Raw genomic sequence first — 23,701 nt, 5'->3', positions numbered from 1 at the left:
TCAAATAGGAGCTAGCTATTCTATGTATACTGCAAATTTATATATTTATTTTTATTAGAATAGGTTTATTGAAAATTACATAAACCCAGAGATCTTTGCTTTAACTTAAAGATAGATAGATGACTTAATTAGCATAAATTATGAGATAAATAATATTAACACTATATGATAGAATTAGATATTGAAAATACTTCAATATTTAATGTAGAGGCACTTTATTTAGATATATAAATTAAAATAATTTATGATATCAATCTAAATATTTTTATTTTCCATTAAATGGTTTATCATCTCTTAATAGTAATGTACAACCATACTTTACTGTTTTAAGTATTGTAACTTCACAATTAATCAGATTTTGTAAAATTTGTAATAAAAAAATCAATTACATTATTTTATTATTAATATTAAAATATTGATGCAAAAATTAATATTTAATGGATTTAATAAAGGAAACCCAAATAAAAGTGTTAAGATATTTTATGGTAAATATAAGAATGTATTAAATAAATACAGTGGAATCCCTCTAAGTGGCCACCCCTCAGATTCGGTCACCCCTTGAAAGCGGTCATTCAATCACAGTCCCTTTTTTTGTTTACATAATCCCTAATTATGTACAGTGGAACCCCTCTAATCAGGCCAGTTTGTCTCAGTTCCGAAGGTGGCTGCTTTAGAGGGGTTCCACTGTATAAAGAATTAAAAATTTAGAAAAATTTACTGAAAATTTCTAATAAGGATTTTTAGTTTTAATAAAGTCATTTAAATAACTTGGTTCTTTTTCATGTGGATGAACACTTTATCTCATATAAAGGCTTACTTAGAGTCTGAAAATTTGTAGCTACAGTGAACTTAAAGGGTGATAGTTGAGAGTTATACTAGTTACTTTAGGTAACAGGTTGTGATTTTCTATATTAGTATAATTAATCAATTATGGTAGTAATTAGTGCTTTTACCACTATAATGGGGTCCAGGATGCCAACTTCAGGAGTTAAATTTATCTTACTTTTTTTCATAATATTTTCTTTTCTTTGTGCTTTAAAGAGCAGTCACCATTACATAACTGTATGCAGGCAGTGAAGGGTCATATAGATGTGGGGACATTGTGGGCTTGAACACCCACATCTTGCTCTTTTAATTCCTATTTCTTCTGATTATTTTTTATTATTATTTATTTTTATGAATTTTCTCAACCAAGACTAGTGAAACAAGGTTAAGACTGATGGATGGTGTATCCCCATCTCAATGTGGGTTTTACTTCTTCAGTCACCTCCAAAATCTAGGGTACACTTTATATCCTACATCATAGTCTGTGAACTGGGGATAATTTTTACTTGTACAGTGAGTGTGATTTTTGTTTCAGCTTGTTTTTGTTTATTAGAAAATATTATTAGTGAAGATTTGAATTTGTTGTTTTTAACACAGGTCTTCCTTTTGATTTTGTTTTAGTTGACTGTTGTGTATTAATCATCCTTTCCTATTCAACCTTAGATTTAAGATGTTTATGCATACAGATACACTGTTCACTTAGTGATACCTGAAGAATGGAACTGCCCAAAACTTTGTATCTACAACAGTATATATATCTGTATGCAACTCCTTGCTGTCTTTGATGGTTTAAGCTACAACATACTTTTCACACTCGTTTCTGTCTTGACTTTTAGTTATGATCTCTGTAGGTAGCTAGTTTTTATAAGAGGTTTATATTAATCAAATACTGTCTCCCAAAACTGATGTCATGTTGTCACCTATAAATTAAAACATGAGGTGATATAATGAATATTGCATAAGGAGAGATATAAACAGGTATTTGTTAAAATGATTTTATTAAATACATTTTGCTATTCTCTTAGTTTAGTTATGTTATGTTGTAGTGTGAAAATGTTAAAACATGACCTTGAAATTTTGTTTTAAACTTTTTGATGTCATGTGACTTAGCTTAAGATTTTAGATGGTAGGGATCATTATTTCCATAAAACTAGCCCAGTACAAACAAAAAGCAATTGAATTGACTCATTTGCATTAAAATTATTTTTATTCTTAATTTTTCAGTCTTTATGCTCCTTTACTTAGTGCAGAACATAAAGAGCATGTACGTAATTTTGGAGCAGAAAGTTTTGCTTTTCTTTTGAGAAAGGTATGTGGTTTTTTGATATATTTAAATGTTATCTTTATTTTTAATTGTATCTGAGTTACTTATTATATTATTTTTGTATTGAGATTAAAAATTCCATGACTTCTTTAATTTGTTAATAAAAATTTTGGAAGTGCTTTACTATAGTGCTCTATATGGTATTTTTGGCATTTTACTGTTTTGTTTTGAGAAATATGATCTTTTGAATAAAATTATAATTAGCTTAAAAGAAAAATTTATATAATAAACACATTTTTACAAATATATTCTGCTAACATTTCAGTGCATCATCATCTTCAAATATTTTTATTTTTGATGTTATTCAGGTTTTTGTTAATATAACTAACTGTTTATTTCTTCAGTGATAAGTATTTTGTCTTTAAATAAACATTATAAATTTCAATATTTTATACACTTTTTATTTTAGAACAATGTTGAAATAATGAAAATTGAATTTTATTTTTAAGGTACCAGAAAAAGAAGAACTACTGAAATTTATTTTCCAAAAACTTGAAGATAACCCAACAGTAAGGTTCAAATTTAATTCATGATTTTTATCAGAGCTGTGTTTACATAATGTAGAAAAGGGATTCAATTTGTTTGCATCCAGAAAACATTTTCCCAAATACTTTACCAGTATTAAATTGTATGTCTGTGACTAAGATGAGAAAGGTTTTGATGAATATTCTCTTGATATTGTAGCAAGCACAAGGAGTAGGACAACTGCTGTTTGAAATGATTAAAGGAGTAAAGAAACAGTTTCATAGCTGTACAGCCAAGGTGAATATTTTTTTAGTAAAGTTCAAGTTGAAGAAATTTTTTTTGTCAACTTTGACAGAAATATTTTGTAGTGATTTTGCTTTAGAAGAGAAAAAGTTTCTGCCTATTGTCATATATTCTTGCAATAATCCCTTGTTAGTGTCAGTAAGCTTAAATTAAGTGTTTAAAAGAAGGATAAAGCATCATAATTGTCATTAGATGCTGGAAAACGTTCAACAGTGGAAAACAGATTCACTATTTTACTTGTACTTTTACACAACAAATATGCATCAAAAATAATGTAACATAAGGTTGACAGATGAAAGATAACTTCAATATATTTAACTGACTATACAAACCTTCAAACAGTTCTTTGGACACAGCAGATAGCCCAATATGGCTTTGTCTAAAACATTTTATTAATAAAACATAATGTATCTTAAGCTTTGCAGAACTGAAAGAGATATCACAATGGTCAAAATTTTGATTTTTTTTGTATCTGATTGGAAGTTTTACGTACAGTCTCAGTATAAGTTAATTGAATAGCAAGTAAGGCATAGTTTTTAATTAAATAATGAGGATCTAATCTTTTTAGTGTGAAATTAAATTTATTGTTTTGCTTGAAGAGTTATACAAACAGATATATTGTAAAGAAAAAGGTAATGGTGTTGACATTATGCTGGGCATGAAAATATTTAAATAAAAATATATAATAAACACTAGTAAAAAAAACAAAACATAAACTTTTCTACATGCTGATAATTTTGGTGATATATTTTCAGGTTTTTCCTTTGTTTCTGAATTGTCTAGGACTGGAAGTGAGTGAACAGTTCAGATCTTTTAAGCTTCCATGGGAACATGTGGAAGTATCCTTGACTCAAACAGTGACATCAATGGCAAAACATGCAACTCGGGAGTTCAGCAGTATCATATGGATAATCTTTTGTGTATGTATTTCAATAATAATTTCTCTATTTTCATGTGAAGAGTTCAAAATAAGTAATATGACCTAAACATTGTACCTGCTCTGGTATAACATTTATTAATTGAATGTGAAAACTTTAATAAACTTGTCTATTTTTAATTATTTTCAATAAAACCAAAGCTACAGGAAATCTTTCACCAATAGACAGCATAATTTGCAAGAGAAAATCTGAATGTCACATGCAAAGCCTAGAAAGTTCAGTCAAATGAAAAGATGATATAGACTAATATATTAAATAATCCATAATATATTTTGGTTTGGATTTACAGATTTTAGTGGAATTATTAAATACAAATTTATATCTGTTTGGACATTTAAAAAAGTCAGTTTTCTTTGTAATCCTCTTATTAAAGCTTTATAAGATAGCAAAGTTTGATTTTTGTGATAAAAGTTAAGCAAAACACTGATTTGAATTAGAAACTGGTTTCATTTTTTCATGAAAAGGGTTTTTATATACTTTACAGTCATCACTTGCAATGCTAATTATAAAATCACTTGGCTGTAGACTAGAAATTAAAAAATATCAAACACTGAAAGAACCTTTTATTTCAAACCAACATTTTGTTTCTGTCAATATAAGCTTTATAAACCTCAAAATATTTTGTTGAATGTAAATAGGTTGAAAAGGTACAGTTTGTTTTAGTTCTTTGTGAGGAAAAGCTATAGAAGTTTATGGATTTGGGCAGTAAAATTTATTTAAAAACTTAATTGGAAAAGTGTTAAAGATTAACATCTAATACGTAAGGATTGAAAATATGTGGCTTTTTAGAAGGTAATTGAGAACAGATTGAGAAGGTGCATGGAAATTAGTTTGATGTGATTAATTTGTGGTTAAATAAATTTGACTCAGAAATACACGTTTACTTATACCTTGTTCCTTTTGCTATTAGTGTCTAACAATATTCCAATTTAATTTGTTGTGTTTTTTCTTGTAAATAGCTGTACTGGTGATCAAGGTGCTACACTTATTTTAATATATATATATGAAAAGAATTTCCAACTACCAGCTGTAAGCTGTCAGTGAATTAGTTGAAAATCTTCAATTTATTTAATACAGATATAATTTATTTTCAAGCTAATGATAAATTAGTTGTAAATGTGCATTATATTTGCTAATTAAATTGGAAAAGGGTAAGGAGGTCCAGTTTAAAAAAATGAGAAATGCTTAAGGAGGAACAATTTACTCAAAATTAGATTATAACTGAAATAATGTTAATGAGTATTTCTTTGCAGTTACTACATTGTGCATTAAGTTATTACATAATTACAAATTGATATGTCTGTTTTGATACACAGAAGTTAAAAACATTATACTTCTATTCTAAAGAACAAAGAAGTATTCAAATGGTTCATAATAAATCTAATAACTACCATAATCTAGAAGATACATTTATTGTTATGAACATCGGTGCCTTGTATGTTTCACAAATTTAGATAATATTTAGTGATTTTATTTTTGTAAAATTATGTTAATATTAAAATAATTTTTATATATTTTGAAAAAAAAATTTTTTATACGATATGAAATGCAGTTTAAACATAGCATAATAATTAGTTTGTGAACATTTTTGTGCATTCTAGGACACAATAAATAACCTCAAAGCAAAACTGAATATACTAAATGAACAAACTGACAGGAAGCATGTGGCTGATCATCTTGAGAGAGTACTACGACTTTTAATGATTTGGATCAAACACAAGGATGGTCAGCTAGTGTCCTGTTTGGAACAACTTGTTCAGGTGTGATGTCATTTTTTAAACTTTTCTCTTTAATGTGATCTAAGATGATTATGACTATTATAATCAAAGTAATGTGATTAGTAAAATGATTGTTTTTTAGTTTGAAAAATGAGCTATTATTAGCTTTCTAGTCTGTTTTTGTTTTTGTGTGAATAAATTACTTTATCCTAATGAAATGTATTAGATGTCAGTTTCAGGATCAATAATGGTGAAGTGTTTTCTACTGAGGTACAACTTTTGTAACAAGTAATAGTAATAGGGTATAACATGTATTAAGAAAAAGATGTTTATAAAAATTAATAGGTATCTTTAATGATTTTTAATTTCTTAATTTTGGTATTTTAAAGAACACATTTATATCACATATTTATATTTTTGCTGTATTAGCAGGCCAGTAAATTTTTAAGTCTTTAGATTCATATACTTAATCAAATTAGAGGATAACTTCAAGATTATACTAATATTTTCAGACAATGATAGGCTTGACTGAGTGTGAAAATTTGTCCTCTGGCTCTCAGGACCTGATTTGTCTGGTTATATCTAATTTGCTACTCAATAATCAAATTGATTTGTCAGTTCATCAGATAAAATCTCTGGTTTCTTCTGTAAGTATGAAAAATTGCTGTGTTAATTACTTAACTCTTTCACCATGGGCTTAGTTCCTGGGATAAATCTCATAATCATTTTGTGGTTACTATAGGTTTCATGCTGTACCTTCTAAATTAGTAAGGGTATGTTCAGGAAATTTGGTAGATTATCAGTAAACATTACAATGCTTTGATACACAAAATATCAGACTTCTTTTATTTTTTATTTGTTTGTTAAGAAATGTCTTTTTCATGCTTTTTTTTCTTTTTGCATGTTGCCTACCCAACATGCAAAGTAATTTTCATTTTAAAATTAAAAATTACTTTAGAAAATTTTCAAATTTCAGAAGTGAAATCATTGTAACATCCAGATAGTTATGAAATGTTGCTTAAGAAAAACTTTATATTTTATATGTTATTTTTACAAATCAATCTCTGTATGAGTTCATTCAATTTTACTGATCTCATAACCACCATAAAAATTAAGAAATAGGTATAAATTATGCCTTTGTTGTTCTAGAATAACTACAGATTGTGAAATGAAAACACAAATGTTCAGACTAAATGAACAGCTTAAATATCATAACATTATGCATTTGTATATATGTATTATTTTTATGTTATTGACCTTCCAGTAATGCCCGGCTAATAATAGAGAAGTTGCAATGATGTAGCTTGCATGCACTTATGTTACTGTATCCAATAATATAAAACTGATCTTTAGTCTTTTCAAAGTGACCTGTCTTGGGTTTGTTTTAATGGACTAGTATTTTGCAAAGTACAGTTACATTTGAATCTGTACATGGTATATACACTAAAGAAGTAAAGCAAACAATTATCTCTTCTAGGTATTATCTTCGAACTCGGTTGCTGCTTGTCATTGATTGCTAAGCCTTAAGAAATTTCACATGTTGAGAATGTAAAACGAAATAATTTTTTAGGTTTTATGTATATGATTGAAATAATCAAAAAATAATCAATACCATAGAATTCCACTATTATCAGGCTTAATGACTAAGCTGTATTTGGGTCTGAAAATTATGAAAAACTTTGAGCAGACTAAAGGCTCAACTTACTAACTTAACGATTATTATCAAAAGAACAAGATGACATTGCAATGCTTGAAAATGACTTGTAAAGCCATGACAAGACATGTTGAACTTTTAATTTGTTATTCCCAAGACATAGATAGAAGTAAGGATGTATAACGGAGTACAGAGAGAGTTAAATGTCTGTGTCAAAGGGTGAAAAGTTTATGGTAGATATTTCATTTTAAATTAAAAGGCAGAAATCATAAAATTGCAATAACAAAATTGTTTTTGATTTACTGTCTGATATTGTATTATCATGCTCTTTTTTTCTGCCTCAGCAACATTAGATTATTACATTTCATGAGAAGATACAAAAGAACTTAAAATGTATGTATTAATAACAAATGTTACAAAATGTGTATTTGGACTAGGTATTTTGATAATGTTTGCTTTTTTTAGGTAGGGTCTTCAGATATGTTTCATTAACAATGTTTTAACAGAGGAATATATATCTGAAAAAACAAAATTATTATAATAAATTACATTTCAGTAATACATGCATTATTTTATTTTAAAACAAACATTGAATTATTGGTGTTTGCAGTTTTACTAAGCAAGAAACTTACATGCTACTGATAAAAAGCTAATTCAGTTGGTGTTGTATCTAATTTTTTTATTTAGCATTGTTTCATAATCCAACTATCTCATGCTAAATTTTAAAAAAGAATGGTATTTCATTCTTATTAGATATACCAAATAAATATATCCACTCAGAATTAATTGTGTTTGACTTTTTTTAATCTGTACTTTCTCTTTTATAATTTTTAGATTTACAAAAATAAATTTGAGAGATCTGTTCTTTTTGATTGTACAAGAACCTTATTTGACTACAGTATGTTTGAAAAGGTAAGGTTTTATAAATAACTATACTGACTGTATTTGTTTTTCACAGAAGCCTAAATAGTGTATAAAAATGGCTAAATGTTGTCATGTGTAGTAAACTTTACTTTTTTTGAAATAGATAGGTGTTATTCACATCCTCCAATTTTTACACAGTAAAGATATTCAATCACATTGTAAAAAACAATAAAAACTTACTAAATAATATGTAGCTTCAGCTATAAAATAAATCATATGATCTTATAAGTCATGAAAAACTGAACAATGTCTATTGGTGACCTGACTGTTACACTTGCATTAAGTCAGACTAGGTAATAACAATAATATCTTTGTTAACAGAGTGAGACCTCACATGGCCAGTGTTTAGGGTACTCAGCTCACAGTCTGTGAATCATAGACTACAATTCTGTCATTAAACATGCTTGCCCTTTTTGCTATGGAAATGTTGTAATGTAACAGACATTCCCACTTTCTGTTTGTAAAACATAACTCAAAACTTGCCAATGGGTGTTCACTAGCTGTATTATCACTTCTGAAACAGTGATGACAAGCATATGTAGCCTTTGAGTAGCTTTGCATGAAATTTAACAAACAAAGCTTTTTACTTATCTACATTGTTTGAATGCAGTATAATTAACAATAAAAATAATTTGAATAAATTATTGTAATATCAGGTCTTCCCTTAAGTAATGTCCTATTTTAGGTTCAGAAAAAGATAAAGGATTTCAAATGCTTTTAATGTTATTTAATCAATAATGTATGTTCCATTTATTAACTACTTCCTGCCAATGATTCACAAGTTTCTGAATGCCACTTCTATAAAATTCTTGAGGTTTGGAGGAAAAGAATGTGGAGAGGGTAGTTTTGACATCTTCATGATTTCCAAGCTCGTTTCCATCAAGATAGCTCTATAAACTTTGGAATAGATGATAATCAGATGGGGCAAGGTCTAGAGAATAAGCACACTGTGGAAGTTTTTCCTACTCTATCTCCTCAATCTTTGCAGATGTGATCTTTGCTGTATGGGGCAGTGCATTATCCTGGTGTAACACAACACCTTTACAATTGATCAAAGCAGGCCTCTTTTTCTTTCAGTGCAACATTTAAGTGCTCTAACTATTGACAGTAGAAGTCTGATGTAATTGTTACATTGAGTAGCAGCAACTCAAATTGGATCACACCAACAATATCCCACTAAATGCTTAACAAGACTTTCCTAAGGTGGAGGTACATTTTGAGCTGTGCTTAAGCCAGTTTACCTGCACTGAGCCATTGTTTATGGCACTTAACATTTTTAAAATGTATCCATTTTTCATCTCCAGTCACTAACCTATCCAAAAAAGGTGAGTTACGTGCACAAAAGTGTAAATGTGTACTCTTTCTCTAAGGTTGGCTTCTGTCAAATCATGGGGGACCCATTTTCCAAGGTGCAGCCAGTATCAAGTCATCATTAAATGTCATATTTTATCCTATAACTTGAAAATTATGTATTTTTCCTATATTTTTGTAACACTAGAGCTAAAAGAAATAATTATAGAAGTTTATAGAGATGTTTAAATATTATATTTTAAACTCAACAGGACAACCTGAATGTGGTGCACCACTTAAGCTATAGTCATTTGATCTGAACTTCTGAAACCACCTTCGACATTTTCTTCTGTTGAGAGAATCCACACCATAAGCATCTTGAATGATTCATGTAGTTTCTGCTGCACTGTTGCCTTTTTTAAACTCGTAAAACAGATGCGTCCATCTTTATAAGGGTTTATTTGATTAATGACCTGAAAAAGTGGAGTTGGGTTAGTTCCTTTTATTTGTCTGAACATTTTTATACACATCCTATGATATATTTTAGTTATTAAAGCCTTCTACAAAGACAGAAATGATTATGCACTTTCTGTATTAATTTTTCAGACATTGCTTATGGGATGACCTGCTATTTTGCTGTTACCTACCGTAGTTTCTAAACATGATATTTTGTTATTCAAAGTAAAAAAAGTTCTCTGTTATAAAACAAATATAATTTAATATGAAAACATTTTTGGGAAGGTAACAATTGTATAAGGAATGAATACAAATTTTTTAAATCCTTGGTTTGATCTTTAGGCTTATAACCCTTTTACAGAATTCCATTGTTCTTTTGCAGGAGCTACATCTAATTTCCCATAAAAGTCATTAATTACTTTTCACACCTCTTGGTGTGGATTCCTGTACATGGTGAGGGGACTTCTCAAGGAAGGTTCTGTTCTTTCAGTTTATCTCCTGTGGGATCTAAACATCCACCCATTTATATGCAAAAACAAACCTGACGATGACCGAAGAAGGTCGAAACGTTGTTCGCTCTTCTATGTAAAGTGTTTTATCAGCCCAAACGAGCCGTTTTTGCATATAAATTTCTCAACAAGTGGGTTTCTCGTCATCACTGAAACATCCACCCACGTGTTTGCTGTGATTGGCAACCTGAGAAGCAGAGGAGAGGATCCTGGTGTTTGAGGGGTCCAACCCTAACACACCACTTTGGCCTTCAATTCCTGTAGAAGGGTGGCCCTCTTGGGCCAGAGTCAACTAAGGACCAGTGTTGGATGTTCTCAATAGGTGTTGTGGACATTGTATCTGATACTGATGTTTGGGTATAGTGCTCAGGAAACCCTGGCTTTGCTGCAGTGCCTTTGTTTGACATTTTAGTGCATCCTCTCATAGGGATCCATGGTGGGTGGGTTCAGTGGGCACCAAAATTTCCCTTTCTTTATTATGGATACTCCACTTAAAAATCTTAATAAAATAGTGAAAAAACAGTCTATAGGTAAATGACCACGTCTTGAAGATTCTGAGCAGCAATTCTCACCATCTGTACTACCTGTTGTATCTCATTTTCTTATATTGCACTCACTTTCAGACCAACCTTTAGGGCAAATGTTTCCCTTTTTCATTCAGAAGGGAGTAGAGGGACTAGCTGGCTCTCCAAAGTCAGTAAAAAAAGCTTTGATCTGGTTGCATATTGGTGGAAACATTCACACCTTAACACAGTGAATTCCTGTTGCATTCAAAGGCAATTGGGGATATACCTATTGAGGTTACACCTCATGCTACTTTGAATTCATCAGGAGGAGTTATTGTTGAGAAGGATTTGAAGAACATCCCAGAGTTGGAGATTCTTGCTGGTTTTTCCACCCAAGGAGTTTCTGCAGTGAGGTGTTTCTCCACTTGCAAAGATGGAATTATGGTGCTGACTAATATCTTCATTCTTACCTTTATGTCACAACATTTGCCTGCCACCATCAAGGCAGATTATTTTAATTGCAGAGTACGGCCATACATTCCAAACCCTCTCTGATATTTCCAGTTGTCAACGGTTCGGTCACTCAAAGACGTCATGTCGTGGTTCCTTGATGTGTGCTTGTTGCAGTGGCAAGGATCATGATTCCTATGAGTATGAAACAGACCCTCATTGCATCAATTGCAATGGCTTTCACCCATCCTACTTTCGTTCTTTCTCTAAATGGTTGGAAGAAAAAGAGGTGCAGTATTTGAAAATGATTCATAACATTACCTCTCCTTAGGCTCGAAAATTGCTGTCCATCACCTCATCTCGGATGTATGCTGCTGCACTTCATTCCGCTGCTACTGTGGGAGTGCAGACGAATCTCTCTGTGCCTCCAAAAGAATTTTTGTCAGACCAAATAAAAAGTCATTTGATTTCCATGGTTAAAAAGTTGATTAATCTAATTCAACACCTATCTCTGTCCCTTATATACCTTCCACCAAACCCCAAAATCCACATCTGTTGGTTCCAGGTACAGGCATTTCCTCCGATCCATCTTTCTCTCTCACCCCAAGATGCAAAACAATCATTTGTTCATGTCTTTAATCTCTGGAATTCTCTTCCAACAGCAAAGACCTGGCCAATTGACCCAGGGCAGGATCAATGGAGGTTGATAGACCTCGCTTGAATAACAAAAGTAAGGAAAAAAGACGTGGTTGTAAACAGAATGGTTCTCCACGCAATTCGTCTATATGTTAATAAAAATGGCCACCCTGATACAATAGAACTGTCGAGGTTTACGATTTAATCTGGATAACATTAAAACACTGATTGCTTCCTACCATTCTGTTCGTCTCTTCTTACAGGAAACATTTCTGAAACCTGCCAATACAGTCACCTTTTGGCAGTTTTCTTTATACAGAAATGACAGGCTGTGTGATGGATGAGTGCATGGAGGGGTGGCACTGTTGATTGATCAGCATGTGCCCACTCTGTCTTTGCCATTTGACACACCCTTGGAGGCCATAGCCATCTGTGTTTCCTTGGGTCATACCATCACTGTTTATTTTCTCTATTTGTCACTGGGAGAGACATATGGTCAATCAGACCTTGATGCTGTCATTGAACAGTTCCTGTCTCCCTTTTTTTTCCTGGGGGACTTTAATAGACATCATCCCCTCTAGGAAATTGCTGATATTGATAGGAGGGATCACTCTGTAGAGCGTATGCTTTCTGATCACAACCTTTCTCTTTTCAATACTGGCTCTTCTACTTATTTCCATGCTCCTAGTCAGTCCTTTACTGCTATTGATCTCTCATTTTGCTCCCCTTTTTTAATTTCCCATATTTCATGAAAGGTTGACAATAATCCACAAGGCAGTGATCATTTTACTATAATTTTGAGAGACCCGCATGCCCCAGTGGAAGCTGGATCAGGCAAACTGGCCCTCATTCACTGTTCTTGCAGAACTTGATCCTGCCATTGTCTGTAAGCCATCAATAGACGACTGTATAGAAGCAGTAACTGACTGTATTATACAAGCAGCTGCTCAATGTATTCCTAAAACCTCGACAAATTTTCCACTATATCCTCATCCATGGAGGAATCCTGCTTGCCACATGACACAGAAGGCTCAAAAACGAGCCTGGGATAATTTCCGTAGATATTCCACACTCTCAAACAGCACTGCTTTCCAGTGGGCCCGTGCACTTGCTCAATGGGTAAGATGTCAAAACCAGAAGAAATCATGGATTAAGTTCACAACCAGCATATTCTCTACCACCAGTTTCAAAGTCATTTGGAACAAGATTCGAAAGGTCAATCAGCAATATCAATCTGTCTCCTTTTCGATCTTGCTCTCTGATGGCCAGGAATTAACTGATACTCAGAGCATCACCAATACTCTAGGTGAAAACTTTTGCTTGGTATCTAGCACTTCTGCCTCTTCTTCCACCTTAGCCATCAGACTCAAGCAGAGCAATTACCTCTTTCATTTTGAGCTGATTGTCTCTATGACTATAATTGTCTCTTTACACTGGTGAAATGAAAACTGACCCTTAATCGGTCTGGCAGTACATCGGTTGGACCGGATGATATACGCTATAAGATGCTGCGCCATCTGTCTCCTGCTTCTCTTGCTATACTTCTAGTTGTTTTTAATCAGATCTGGCAGGAGAATGTTTTTCCTGATGCCTGGTGCCAGGTTATTATCCTGCCTTTCTCCAAGCCTGGGAAGGATCCTAAGATTCCTTCAAACTACTGTCCAATTGCTTTGACGAGCTGTCTCTGTAAGACCTTAGAAAGGATGGTTAATGCTAGTCTTGTTTGGTTTCTTGAATCAAACAACCTCCTCTTGCCCACCCAGTGTGGGTTCCGTCGACAGTGCTCCACCATGGACCACCTGATTCAACTTGAAACGTCAATCAGAGAAGCCTTTCTCAAACGACAACATCTTGTATCAATATTCTTTAACATTGAGAAGGCTTATGATACAACATGGAGGTATGGCATTTTGCAAGACCTATATATATATGGGTTACGTGGCCATTTGCCCATTTTTTAATGGACAGGAGATTCCGTGTTTGTGTGGGTTCGACACTTTTCCATTCTTTTCCACAGGAACTTGGAGTTCCTGAAGGCTGTGTTCTGAGTGTCACACTTGTCAGTATAAAAATTAATGCTATCACTGAACAACTCCCTCTCATTGTTGCAAACGGGCTCTTTGTCAACAACTTTCACATATCATGTCAGTCGTTGAACATGAGATATAATGAGCGGCAGCTACAGAATGCCCTCAATTGTTTACCGATGTGGACCACAGCAAACAGCTTTACCTTCTCTCTCTCTAAAATTGTTTGCATGCACTTTTGCCACCAACTGGGTATTCACCCTGATCCTTAACTCCGTGTTATTGAAGTTGCGCTGCCTGTGGTCTTGGAGACTAAGTTCTTGGGGCTTATCTTTGACCTTAAGCTAACCTTTATACCACAAATCAAGCAGCTATGGATCAAATGTACAAGAGCACTGAACATTCTCCATGTCCTCTCTACCACAACTTGGGGAGCAGATCTACTTTCTGTGCTAAAGATATATTATGCTCTTTTATCGATCGAAACTTCACTATGGATCACTGGCCTGTAGCTCTGCCAGACCATTGACCTTAAAGATGCTTGACCCTATTCGTCATCAAGGATCAGATCAGAGATTATACATAAGAATCTCATGAACCTTCTTTGCACCTCCACCATTTCCACTTGTCTTTACTATGTGCTTCAAAACTTCGTTCCTTACCAAAGCATCCCACCTGTCAGCCCATCCCACCATGGCTTCTTACATTCCTCAGTTGTAACCTATCTTTAAGTCATCTGAGAAAAGTAGATACTCCTGATTGGAAATACTGTCTGCTATTTGCCAAACATCTTTAGAACCATCCTTCCATTCCTATTTATACAGATTGTTCGAAATCAGGTGACTGTATGGGCTCTGTCATGGTTTGTTGTGGTTCGGTGATTGCACGCAGAATCCCCTCTACAGTTTCTGTGCTGAAGTGTATGCTATTTCTGTTGCCCTGGATTACATAGTAGCTTAGCAGTACTCAAACTGCTCTATTTATACTGACTTGCTTAGTTCTCTACTGGCCCTGGAATCACTTCACTTTTATTTCTCACCCTGTTCTCAGTGATATTCAAAACCAACTGACCCATTTCTCTTTAACATCTACTTCCCTCTTTGGTATTTGCAGGAATGAGCTCGCTGACACTGTAGCTCAATCTATCTGCTCTGGCACTATCACCACTGTGCCTGTTCCATACGTAGACTATGGTCCTGTATTCAAGGCTCGGTTGTGTGCCAGCTGGCAGTCGACTTGGTGTGAGCAATGTGAAAACAAGCTTTTCCAAATAAAACCCTCTCTTGGACTTTGGCTGTCTTGTTTCCATAAGGATCAGAAAGAGGAAGTTGTTCTAACTAGACTACGCATTGGTCACAGTTTTTTTAACTCATCATTTCCTTTTATCTGGAACTGATGCACCAGTGTGTAGTTTGTGTAACACTCAGATCACAATAAACCACATTTTACTTTCTTGTCATTATTATGATTCACAATGACGGCACCAATTTAAATATATTCTGTCTCAAGGTTTGTCCATAACATTAGACAGTGTTATTAGTGATGGTGACATCGTCCACCTTGGTAATGTTTTTAGTTTTTTATAGGCCATTAATCTATTTAATGCCATTTACGTTTTTTAATTTATACTTTACACCTTTTTAGTGTGGCTCCCTTTTAAAAATCACAGTTTATCTAGTTCAGTTTAAAATTAGAAACTGACCGTAACATTAAGTAACATGAAACCAGGACTGGAAAGGCCAACTTTAGTTGACTGACAGTGGTTTATGTACTTACCTCTTAGTCTTTCTGGTGAGTTATGATTATTACAGTTATGCTACAGAATGTCCTTCACAACTTGTTTTACTGTAGTTTTTCTCTTGACGTTGTAGACTAGATGTAAATATTAGTTTTATGCTATTTATTTATTTATGTTTTAACTTTGTTTTGTTTCACCCTAATTTCATTTTATGAATTAAACTGAATTTACTTTAACATTTTACTGGACATTTGGTACAGATATCCTTACTGCTTTGTGCCATAAAACACTAAATCAATCAACCAACTACTTTTCATACAACTTCATTAACTTTACATTTATGTAAATATTTTATTATCTGCTGTATCCTGTGGTAACTGTTGGTACTTACATTTTGGTTGTAACTATTTTCAAAGTTGATCCTCATCAGTAATTCTTCACAGGAATGTTGTAGATCACAAAAACTATAAATGAGAGGTTGTACTAATAATCATAGAAGGAAAAGGAAAAGTACAAGAGAAATAAAAGCTCTGGGAATGATAGTTTATTTGCAAATGTAAACATTAACATTAGACAAATCATTAAACTTATGAGCAGAGAGTAGATTTCTGGAGTTGAATGAATGCTTGCATATCAGATTTCATAATTTAAGTAAAAATAGTAATTTTTATTCTATTTACAACAGTTCTTTAAGTGGAAATATTAAGGAATTGATAGTTTATAACTTTGCAAAATTTATTCAATGTAATTTCTAAAGAAAACCTTCATAAAATATTTTAACTTTGAATCCTACATGTCTTTAATGGGTTTTTGTTAACACGGTCTTTATATATAGATTTTTTCTATTTTTCAGCCAATCCAAAACATAGGTTTTATATTTATGCAAAATCTGTCATTCTTTAATAATAGATATATCCATTCTTGTTTGTCGTGTGACTTTTCTTTGATTGATTTTATTTTCACAACCCTGTGAAAATACTATCTATCTGCTTGATAGATAGTATCCTTGTATTTGATGTATGCAGCAAGTTTGTTTGACAATAAGTAAAAAAATCTCAGCCTTGAAATAAGATAAGCCAATGACTAAATATAGTTGAGTGAAAAAAAGATAGTTGAATATCTACATCAGTGTAAGTACCTTCTCTCACAATTACAGTTATTTTTGCTTTGATTATCCCCTGGTGTACAAATTTTCATTCATCAGTAGTCTTGAACTTTCACGTGATTCCCTGTGTATACCATGTAAATTAGCATGTGCCAACTCTCCACTAGTAGTAGCACAAAACACCCTCTTATTGCAATTAACTCCCTCTATGCAGTTTGAACCTAATCTTCACTTCTTTATTTGGCACGACTGTGTCAACACCTATTTACCAACCTGTGATGACAGCTGCAGGGGTTCAGTTATCAGCAGAGGAGATATCAGCAATAGTTTTACAGGAGGTAGCTTCTTTTGTCTGGCTGAGGTGTCACCTGATCAACGGAGGTTATGCCATTGCATGATGATTTAGGTCAAGATGACAATATTTTGTACATTCTTTACCTTCCCCTTCCTTTACTATGCAGGTACGTCCTTAGCCTGTGGTAGCATCTAGACCTCCATTACCATTTTTGAATTTGATTTCACAGATATTTTATACTTTGTGTTTGTCACTAATGTAATAAAACCCTTATTTATTGGCTGAAGCACCTAGTTCTGGGTTTCTTGTTCTACCACTCCACCAGATATTGGAGCCTATGAAGTTGAGTTTGCAGAGCAATTACATGTGGGGGTGAGCTTGACATGCCTCCCCTCGTCACGTACTATAGAAGTTCTTGCACTTATTTATTATCATGCTGCAGATCCATTTTAGGAGAGTGAACATTTGGATTCTTTTTTCCCCTGTTATCCAGCATCTTAGTGCCTTTTTTTTTTTCTGTCCCAGATGGTCATGTTCTCAGTTTGATACTCCTCAAATGGATACATTTGCAACCCATTTGAATAGTTATCTTCTTTCTTTTTAGTTCCCAGTTCCGTATCTTTTGGCCTTGTCCATAAATTCATTCAGCTAGGAATGGAAGGACCTTAAAAATATTTCATAGAATACATGTTTCTATTTGTTTTTTAATAAATTAATATTTTACATCTTACATGTAATTTATGATACTTATTTGTTTATTGTATGAAAATAAATAACTTGAAAACTTAAGGAAGCTTTATAAGTTATCAAGCTTCCTTTGCTAACAGATCTGAGTACAATTTTTAAGTTCTGTCATTAGATGAAATTGTATGTCAGTAGTATGTCTACAGTAGTGCTTAAAACAATCCATTATCACGTATAGTCTTTTCTTCATCTCCTTTTAATCATACTTTCATTATTCAGTATTGGTTAGAATGTATAATGTATTGGGTTTTAATTTTTTGATTTTATTTTCAAGATTTTGCATTTTTAACTTGTTATACGGATTAAGAATTATCCTTAGTAACTTAAGCCAAAAATATTAATAACAGAAAGAATAGCCAATTGATGAAAAATACATTCTAACAATTTAAGTATGATATTAAATTACTTTTACTCATTACTACTTTTTTTATTTATGATCTGTGAGCAGCTACCTTTGATTTATAGTTGATATTAATTGACAGATATGATCCATGTATTGCTAAATTGTTCTACCTTCTTAGCATGGATAAGGTTATTACATGTATCCAGCTTAATGATACAAAGTTTAATAGAAGTTATTCAACCACATTAATTTTTTTTTCTAAAATTGTAGGGATTATATGCTTTTGTTCAGCATTTAATGTTTTAGATTAAAAACAAAAATAATATGTAAATATTTTAGCTGTAACCTTTTTGTGATGTAAAAATATGAATTGTATTCTAAAATTGTAATTAGATGTTCTACATGAATATCATGTATCCAACTGTTTAATCCTTGTGTTAAGTGGTTACATGGTCAGTGCAAGTGCAAGTTGCTCTAGAGTTCAGTATGACACCTAAAGTCCAATATTTTGTATTAAATTTGGTACACTGAAAGTGGGTGGAGTTAGAAGCACAAGAAAACTGCCTTTCATTTTCTGATATGAATGATATGAAAATCCAAGAAATCCTAATGGAGTTTGAATTTAAGTTAATTCTTGAACATAAATTCTTCTGTTATATCTGCCATAGTGATTTTGTGCAGTTGTATGGAAGTGTTTTGAGTCTTTTGTTACTTCTACATACAAACGGTGAGTCCTACCACTTTCAGTTGATTTTCTGTTTTATAATAAATCAACCCTATCTAGTTTGTTTCATTTTAGTCTGTTTGGACTTACTTACAAGCTGAACACATTTTCTAAGAATCTTCTGTTTTGAAAACTTGATGTTTATCTAAGAACACCTTAAAATATTGAACTGCTAAAATTCATGTTAAATGCATCTACAGTAATTCTACATTTGAGTCAAAATAATTGAAAGATTTTTATGCTAAATTAATATGTATTAAATTGAAAGATTTTTTTCTTCTTTTTTCTAAACAGGATATTTTACCAGATTTTATACTGTTTTGCCAACATGCCATTGAGGAGAACACTGAAGAAGTACTTGCTGTTTTAACTGAATTAGTTCTGCACAAGAGACCATTGTTTATAACAGCTGAAAACTTTTCAAAATGGTCAAAATTCAGTTTGGATTTTCAAAAATACTCTGTAAAGTAAGCATTTAAAAAAAAAAACAAACTCTGACAACAATTCTATTCAAACAATTTTTCATAATTAAATGAACAAAAAGTTAAAAGTAACAGTATTGGAAACATTTGTGTTCTAGTGTGATTTTTACCAGGATTATTAAAGTTAAAGTAATTTAAAGATTATTCTGACACAAATTGTATTCCATATTCTATTCACTGTTCATTCAGTTCATTAATTTCTCAATGAACAGTTTGGAGGCAAGGTAAATCTACTATAGGTAAAACCATATGTGTTCAAAAGAGATACTTTAGTTTTTCACAAACAAAAGTTAGAAGCACTGATTTAGATGACTGATAGTTAATTGATTATAGCCTGTTAACATTATTACTTGTGATGAAACTTAGTTGAATGAATGGCAGCTGCTTTTTGTAGAGGGTAACATTTTTAAAGTCTTCCACCTTTCATCTTCAAGTCAGTGTATGTACGGTGTAGTCAGTCTTTATGGTATTCCAGTGGATTATGGGAAGCTTATGTTTATTCCTGTTTCTGATTGATGAAGAGATTTCCTGTAGATTCAACAAATGGTAATCACAGGTTACTTGCTTCTAGTACAGAATCTCTGTTTAATGATGGTTTAATTATATTAATGTGAAAAAATTATTTGATTTTCCTCTCCCAGAATTTGTTTGTGTTGATGATTTTAGTTTTTCCCAGTCGATTTTGTATTCAGTTTGCATGGCATGTTCTGCAATGGTTGCATTTTGTGTTTTCATGAACCTTGTACTGGCATTTTGATGTTTTATATTTGTCATGAGTCTTCTTTCTGTTTCTCCAATGTGTTTCGTTGCAGAAACATGGTATTTTATAAATGACATTTTTGTGTCTGACAGTAGTAGATTTCTGTTTGTTTTTCACCAGAATGGATCTTAATATCTTACTGGATTTTCACCAGACTTTTATGATGAATTTCTTAGCTATGTATTTGGGTTTTTCACTGAAATTGTGCAGGTGAAATAGGTAAATGGTAGTAGTGTTTTCCTGATCTTTTCTTTCTGTCTTGGTTTTCTCTACAATCTTTTAGTAGTCTCTTTTAATGGATGTCTTACTGCAAATATTTTCTGCTCTCTTGTATAGGAAATGGATTGTACCACATTTTATCAAGTTTGGATGATAGGACTGGAAGTGTAGGTATCTGTCCCTGTGGGTTGGTTTTATGTATACAGTTTTGGATATTTTTCTTTCTTTGTCTGCTGGTGAATATGTCAAGAAATGATAGGATGTTTTGTTCTTGTATTTCCATGGTGAAGTGAATTGTTTTATCTACAGAATTAAGATGTTCTTTAAGGTTGGCCAGATAACAAAGGTTTCATCAACATGATGCCTGTAGAAATCTGGTTTTAAGTTTGTGAATGAGAGGGCTCTTTCTTCAAAGTCTCCCATGAAAATGCCTATTAGGATTGAAGAAGAGTGGTGATTCCATGGTTAGACCATCTGTATGTTAGAAGAATTCCTTGTTTTATTGGAAATTAGTTCATTATAGGCAAATAGTCATTAGTTCCATGATGGCTTCTATTTTGAGCAGTTATTTTTTGTTAATTTGAAGGATTTCTGAAGTTAGAACCTTGTTAAATAGGTCTGTGATATCAGACCTGACCAGAATATAATACTGAGATCTGATGTGTAGCTTTCTGGGTTGTTCTGTGAAAACTGTTGGGTTGTGAATGATATATTCTGTGTTCCTTCATGGTGGAAGTTAGTCATAATTAAAGTTAACACTTTATAGGTTAGTTTATCAAACACTGTTTTAAAGTTAAAGGCATATACGAAAAAGGAACCTGCAGATTTTACATATGTGAAAATTGCCTACTCTTTGTATTTATCTAGGTTATAGTTAACTGATTGATAGTTTGATATCATGGGTCTTAGTGGTCATTTGGATTTGTGTGGTTTGGGAGATCAGAATAATTATGGTGTATAGGAGTCACTCATATATAAGTAGGAGTAAAAGTACTCTGAAACTGTTTGCTTTTATCAGTTGTAATAACATTTTGTTTAGTTGATTTTCATATGCTTTTGTTGGATTTGTGAGGATTTGCTTGTATTTATTATTACATTAAGACCCATACTGTTAACTTATGAATCATTTAACTATAACCTAGGTAAACACATAGAATGGGCATTTTTCACATAGGTAACATCTGCATGCTCCATAATGGGGCTGGAATGCCAATTTAAGAAGGTAAGTTTATTTAGTTTACTTATCACCAAGTGGCAGTTAGTATTTTGTTTTTCCTTTATTATTTATTTTTTGTTTTATTTTCTTCTTCTTCACTTTGGAGAGCAGTCATCTTTCTTCAACATATAGATATGGGACATTGTGGGTTTGAGCACCCACATTCCATTCCTTTAATTATTTTTCATGTGAGACTAGCAAACAGAGGTTAAGACTCATAGACTGCGTATCCCCACTGCAGCGTGGGTCCTACTTTCACAGTCACCTTCAAAACCTAAGGTACATTATATATCCTACATTATAGCCTCTATCCTGAGGATTCTTTCTGTTGGAACAGCACTTCTGATTTTTTTTTTTGTCTGTTATTGTTTGTAATAAACTGCGGATACACACACACACACACGTGTATGTTAGTATGTTGTTTGAAGACCAATTCTCCAGGCTAAATTTAAGGAACTGTAGAAAGCTATATTATCCTTCCACATTATTTTTATAATTTGGCTCTCAGTGGGTCAGTGGTAAGTCTGATGGTTTATAATGCTATAAGTCAGATTTGATAGCTGTGGTGTGTACAGCACAGATAATTCATTATGTATTGTTTTGCTTAATGCCAAAGAGACAAAATGTTATCATTTTTTTTATTTACTTCTTTTTTGGTAAGAAGTAGTTTTGATGATTTTTAGAGAGTGAAATTGATATGAAGTAAGCTAAATTTGTGTATCCCAGACAAAGCAAATTGTTATTTATCATTCCATGGTATTTTTACAGTGAAGACATAATTGTTGGACCTAAACTACCAAATGTTCCAGATGCTATTCTTAATGCAATCAAAGCTGATGAAGATTTAAATGAAAACTTACAAGTTTTATGGTCAGCTTTAGTTTGTCTTCCCCATTTAAGGTATTTTTACTTTTGTTGGTTTTGGTATATAAATTTAGAATGAAGAGATTTTTGTGTTGTAATAGTAGCAGAAAGGTACTGAAGAAATTAACTGAGTATTTAGTTCTGCGTTATGTAGCAAAAATATTGATTAGGTAGAATGCTTTTAAAACTCTTGATATATGAATGTTTTTTGGATATTTTTCATTGATTTTTGAATCTCTGATTATTAATCACAGCTTTTGTTTTTAATAAACATTTATTTACTGTTTTTTATAAATACAGACAAATATACCAATCTCTAGTGATGCGAAAAGTTTAAGTTAATTTAGCAGAAGCACCCCTCCCTAGTGATGGGAGAATTCTAAATCAACCTATCAATTTAAATTACTTCATGGATTTTAAAAAGGTTAATGTTGCACTCATGGTTTCACTCAGAACCAAACCTCTGAGCTACTTGAACTTTCTACTATGAATATGAAAAGTAATTGTTAATCATTTCAATCATACAAAGAACCACACAACAATAACATACTATAAATCTACTTTTTATCCTTTCAGTAATGTCTCATTTTCAAATGTTAATGATAGTTCAATTAATTCCTAACAGTTTAGTGTAGAATATCCTGTTTGGGAAATAAAATTTAGTATCAGTATTATTCATACCTGTTCTCCTGTCATTTTAAAAGTGAATATTCAGCTTTGCCTGCATGTGCAGCTTTTGAAGATGGAGACAGAAATTCATATTTGTCTAATAATCAATATTTTTTGAGTGACTTATAGCTGGGACAGACACCACAGGTCACCAAATATACAAGATTTGTCCTCTCTAGATGTTTGGCTTATTGAATGTCTGGCACTTAGGGAACTTGACTCCTAGTTTGAGGAGAGCCAGGTTCAAATTTGCATCACTGAACATCATTGCTCTTTCACTTTATAATGCCCCTTGGTTTGGATTTCTGTACGTGGTAAGGGGACCTCCCAGGAAAAGTTCTGTTCTTTCAGTTTACCTCCTCTGGGATCTAAACAACCACTTGTGTGTTTGCCATGTGTGGTGACCTGTGAAAGGGAGGAGAGGATCCTGGTGGTTGAGGGGTCCAACCCTAACAAACCATTTTGGCCTTGAATTCCTGTACAAGGGTAGCCTTAGGGTGGCTCCCCTTGGGTCAAT

The 23,701-nt window shown here is 32.6% G+C and overlaps 1 protein-coding gene across 3 annotated transcripts in view; it reads left to right on the top strand.

Moving 5' to 3' along the window:
• The window catches only part of LOC143222206 (small subunit processome component 20 homolog), a 187,109-nt gene that overhangs the window by 30,492 nt on the left and 132,916 nt on the right, over positions 1 to 23,701 (top strand). For 2 of the 3 annotated variants that reach the window (XR_013012094.1, XM_076448333.1), the window contains exons 6-14: positions 2,050 to 2,134; positions 2,599 to 2,658; positions 2,834 to 2,911; positions 3,673 to 3,837; positions 5,457 to 5,615; positions 6,086 to 6,220; positions 8,062 to 8,139; positions 19,269 to 19,441; positions 22,420 to 22,551. Coding sequence is in view for 2 of the 3 variants with exons in the window: in XM_076448333.1 (XP_076304448.1) it covers positions 2,050 to 2,134; positions 2,599 to 2,658; positions 2,834 to 2,911; positions 3,673 to 3,837; positions 5,457 to 5,615; positions 6,086 to 6,220; positions 8,062 to 8,139; positions 19,269 to 19,441; positions 22,420 to 22,551 (1,065 nt within the window). In the remaining variant the exon portion in view is untranslated. Of the gene's footprint in view, positions 1 to 2,049; positions 2,135 to 2,598; positions 2,659 to 2,833; positions 2,912 to 3,672; positions 3,838 to 5,456; positions 5,616 to 6,085; positions 6,221 to 8,061; positions 8,140 to 19,268; positions 19,442 to 22,419; positions 22,552 to 23,701 lie in introns of those variants that run through there. The other variant, XM_076448334.1, reaches the window with a different exon arrangement.

Source organism: Tachypleus tridentatus, chromosome 8, assembly GCF_004210375.1.
Source record: "Tachypleus tridentatus isolate NWPU-2018 chromosome 8, ASM421037v1, whole genome shotgun sequence".
In the NCBI taxonomy this organism is placed as follows: Eukaryota; Metazoa; Arthropoda; class Merostomata; order Xiphosura; family Limulidae; genus Tachypleus; species Tachypleus tridentatus.
This window is presented reverse-complemented; position numbering and strand designations above follow the sequence as displayed.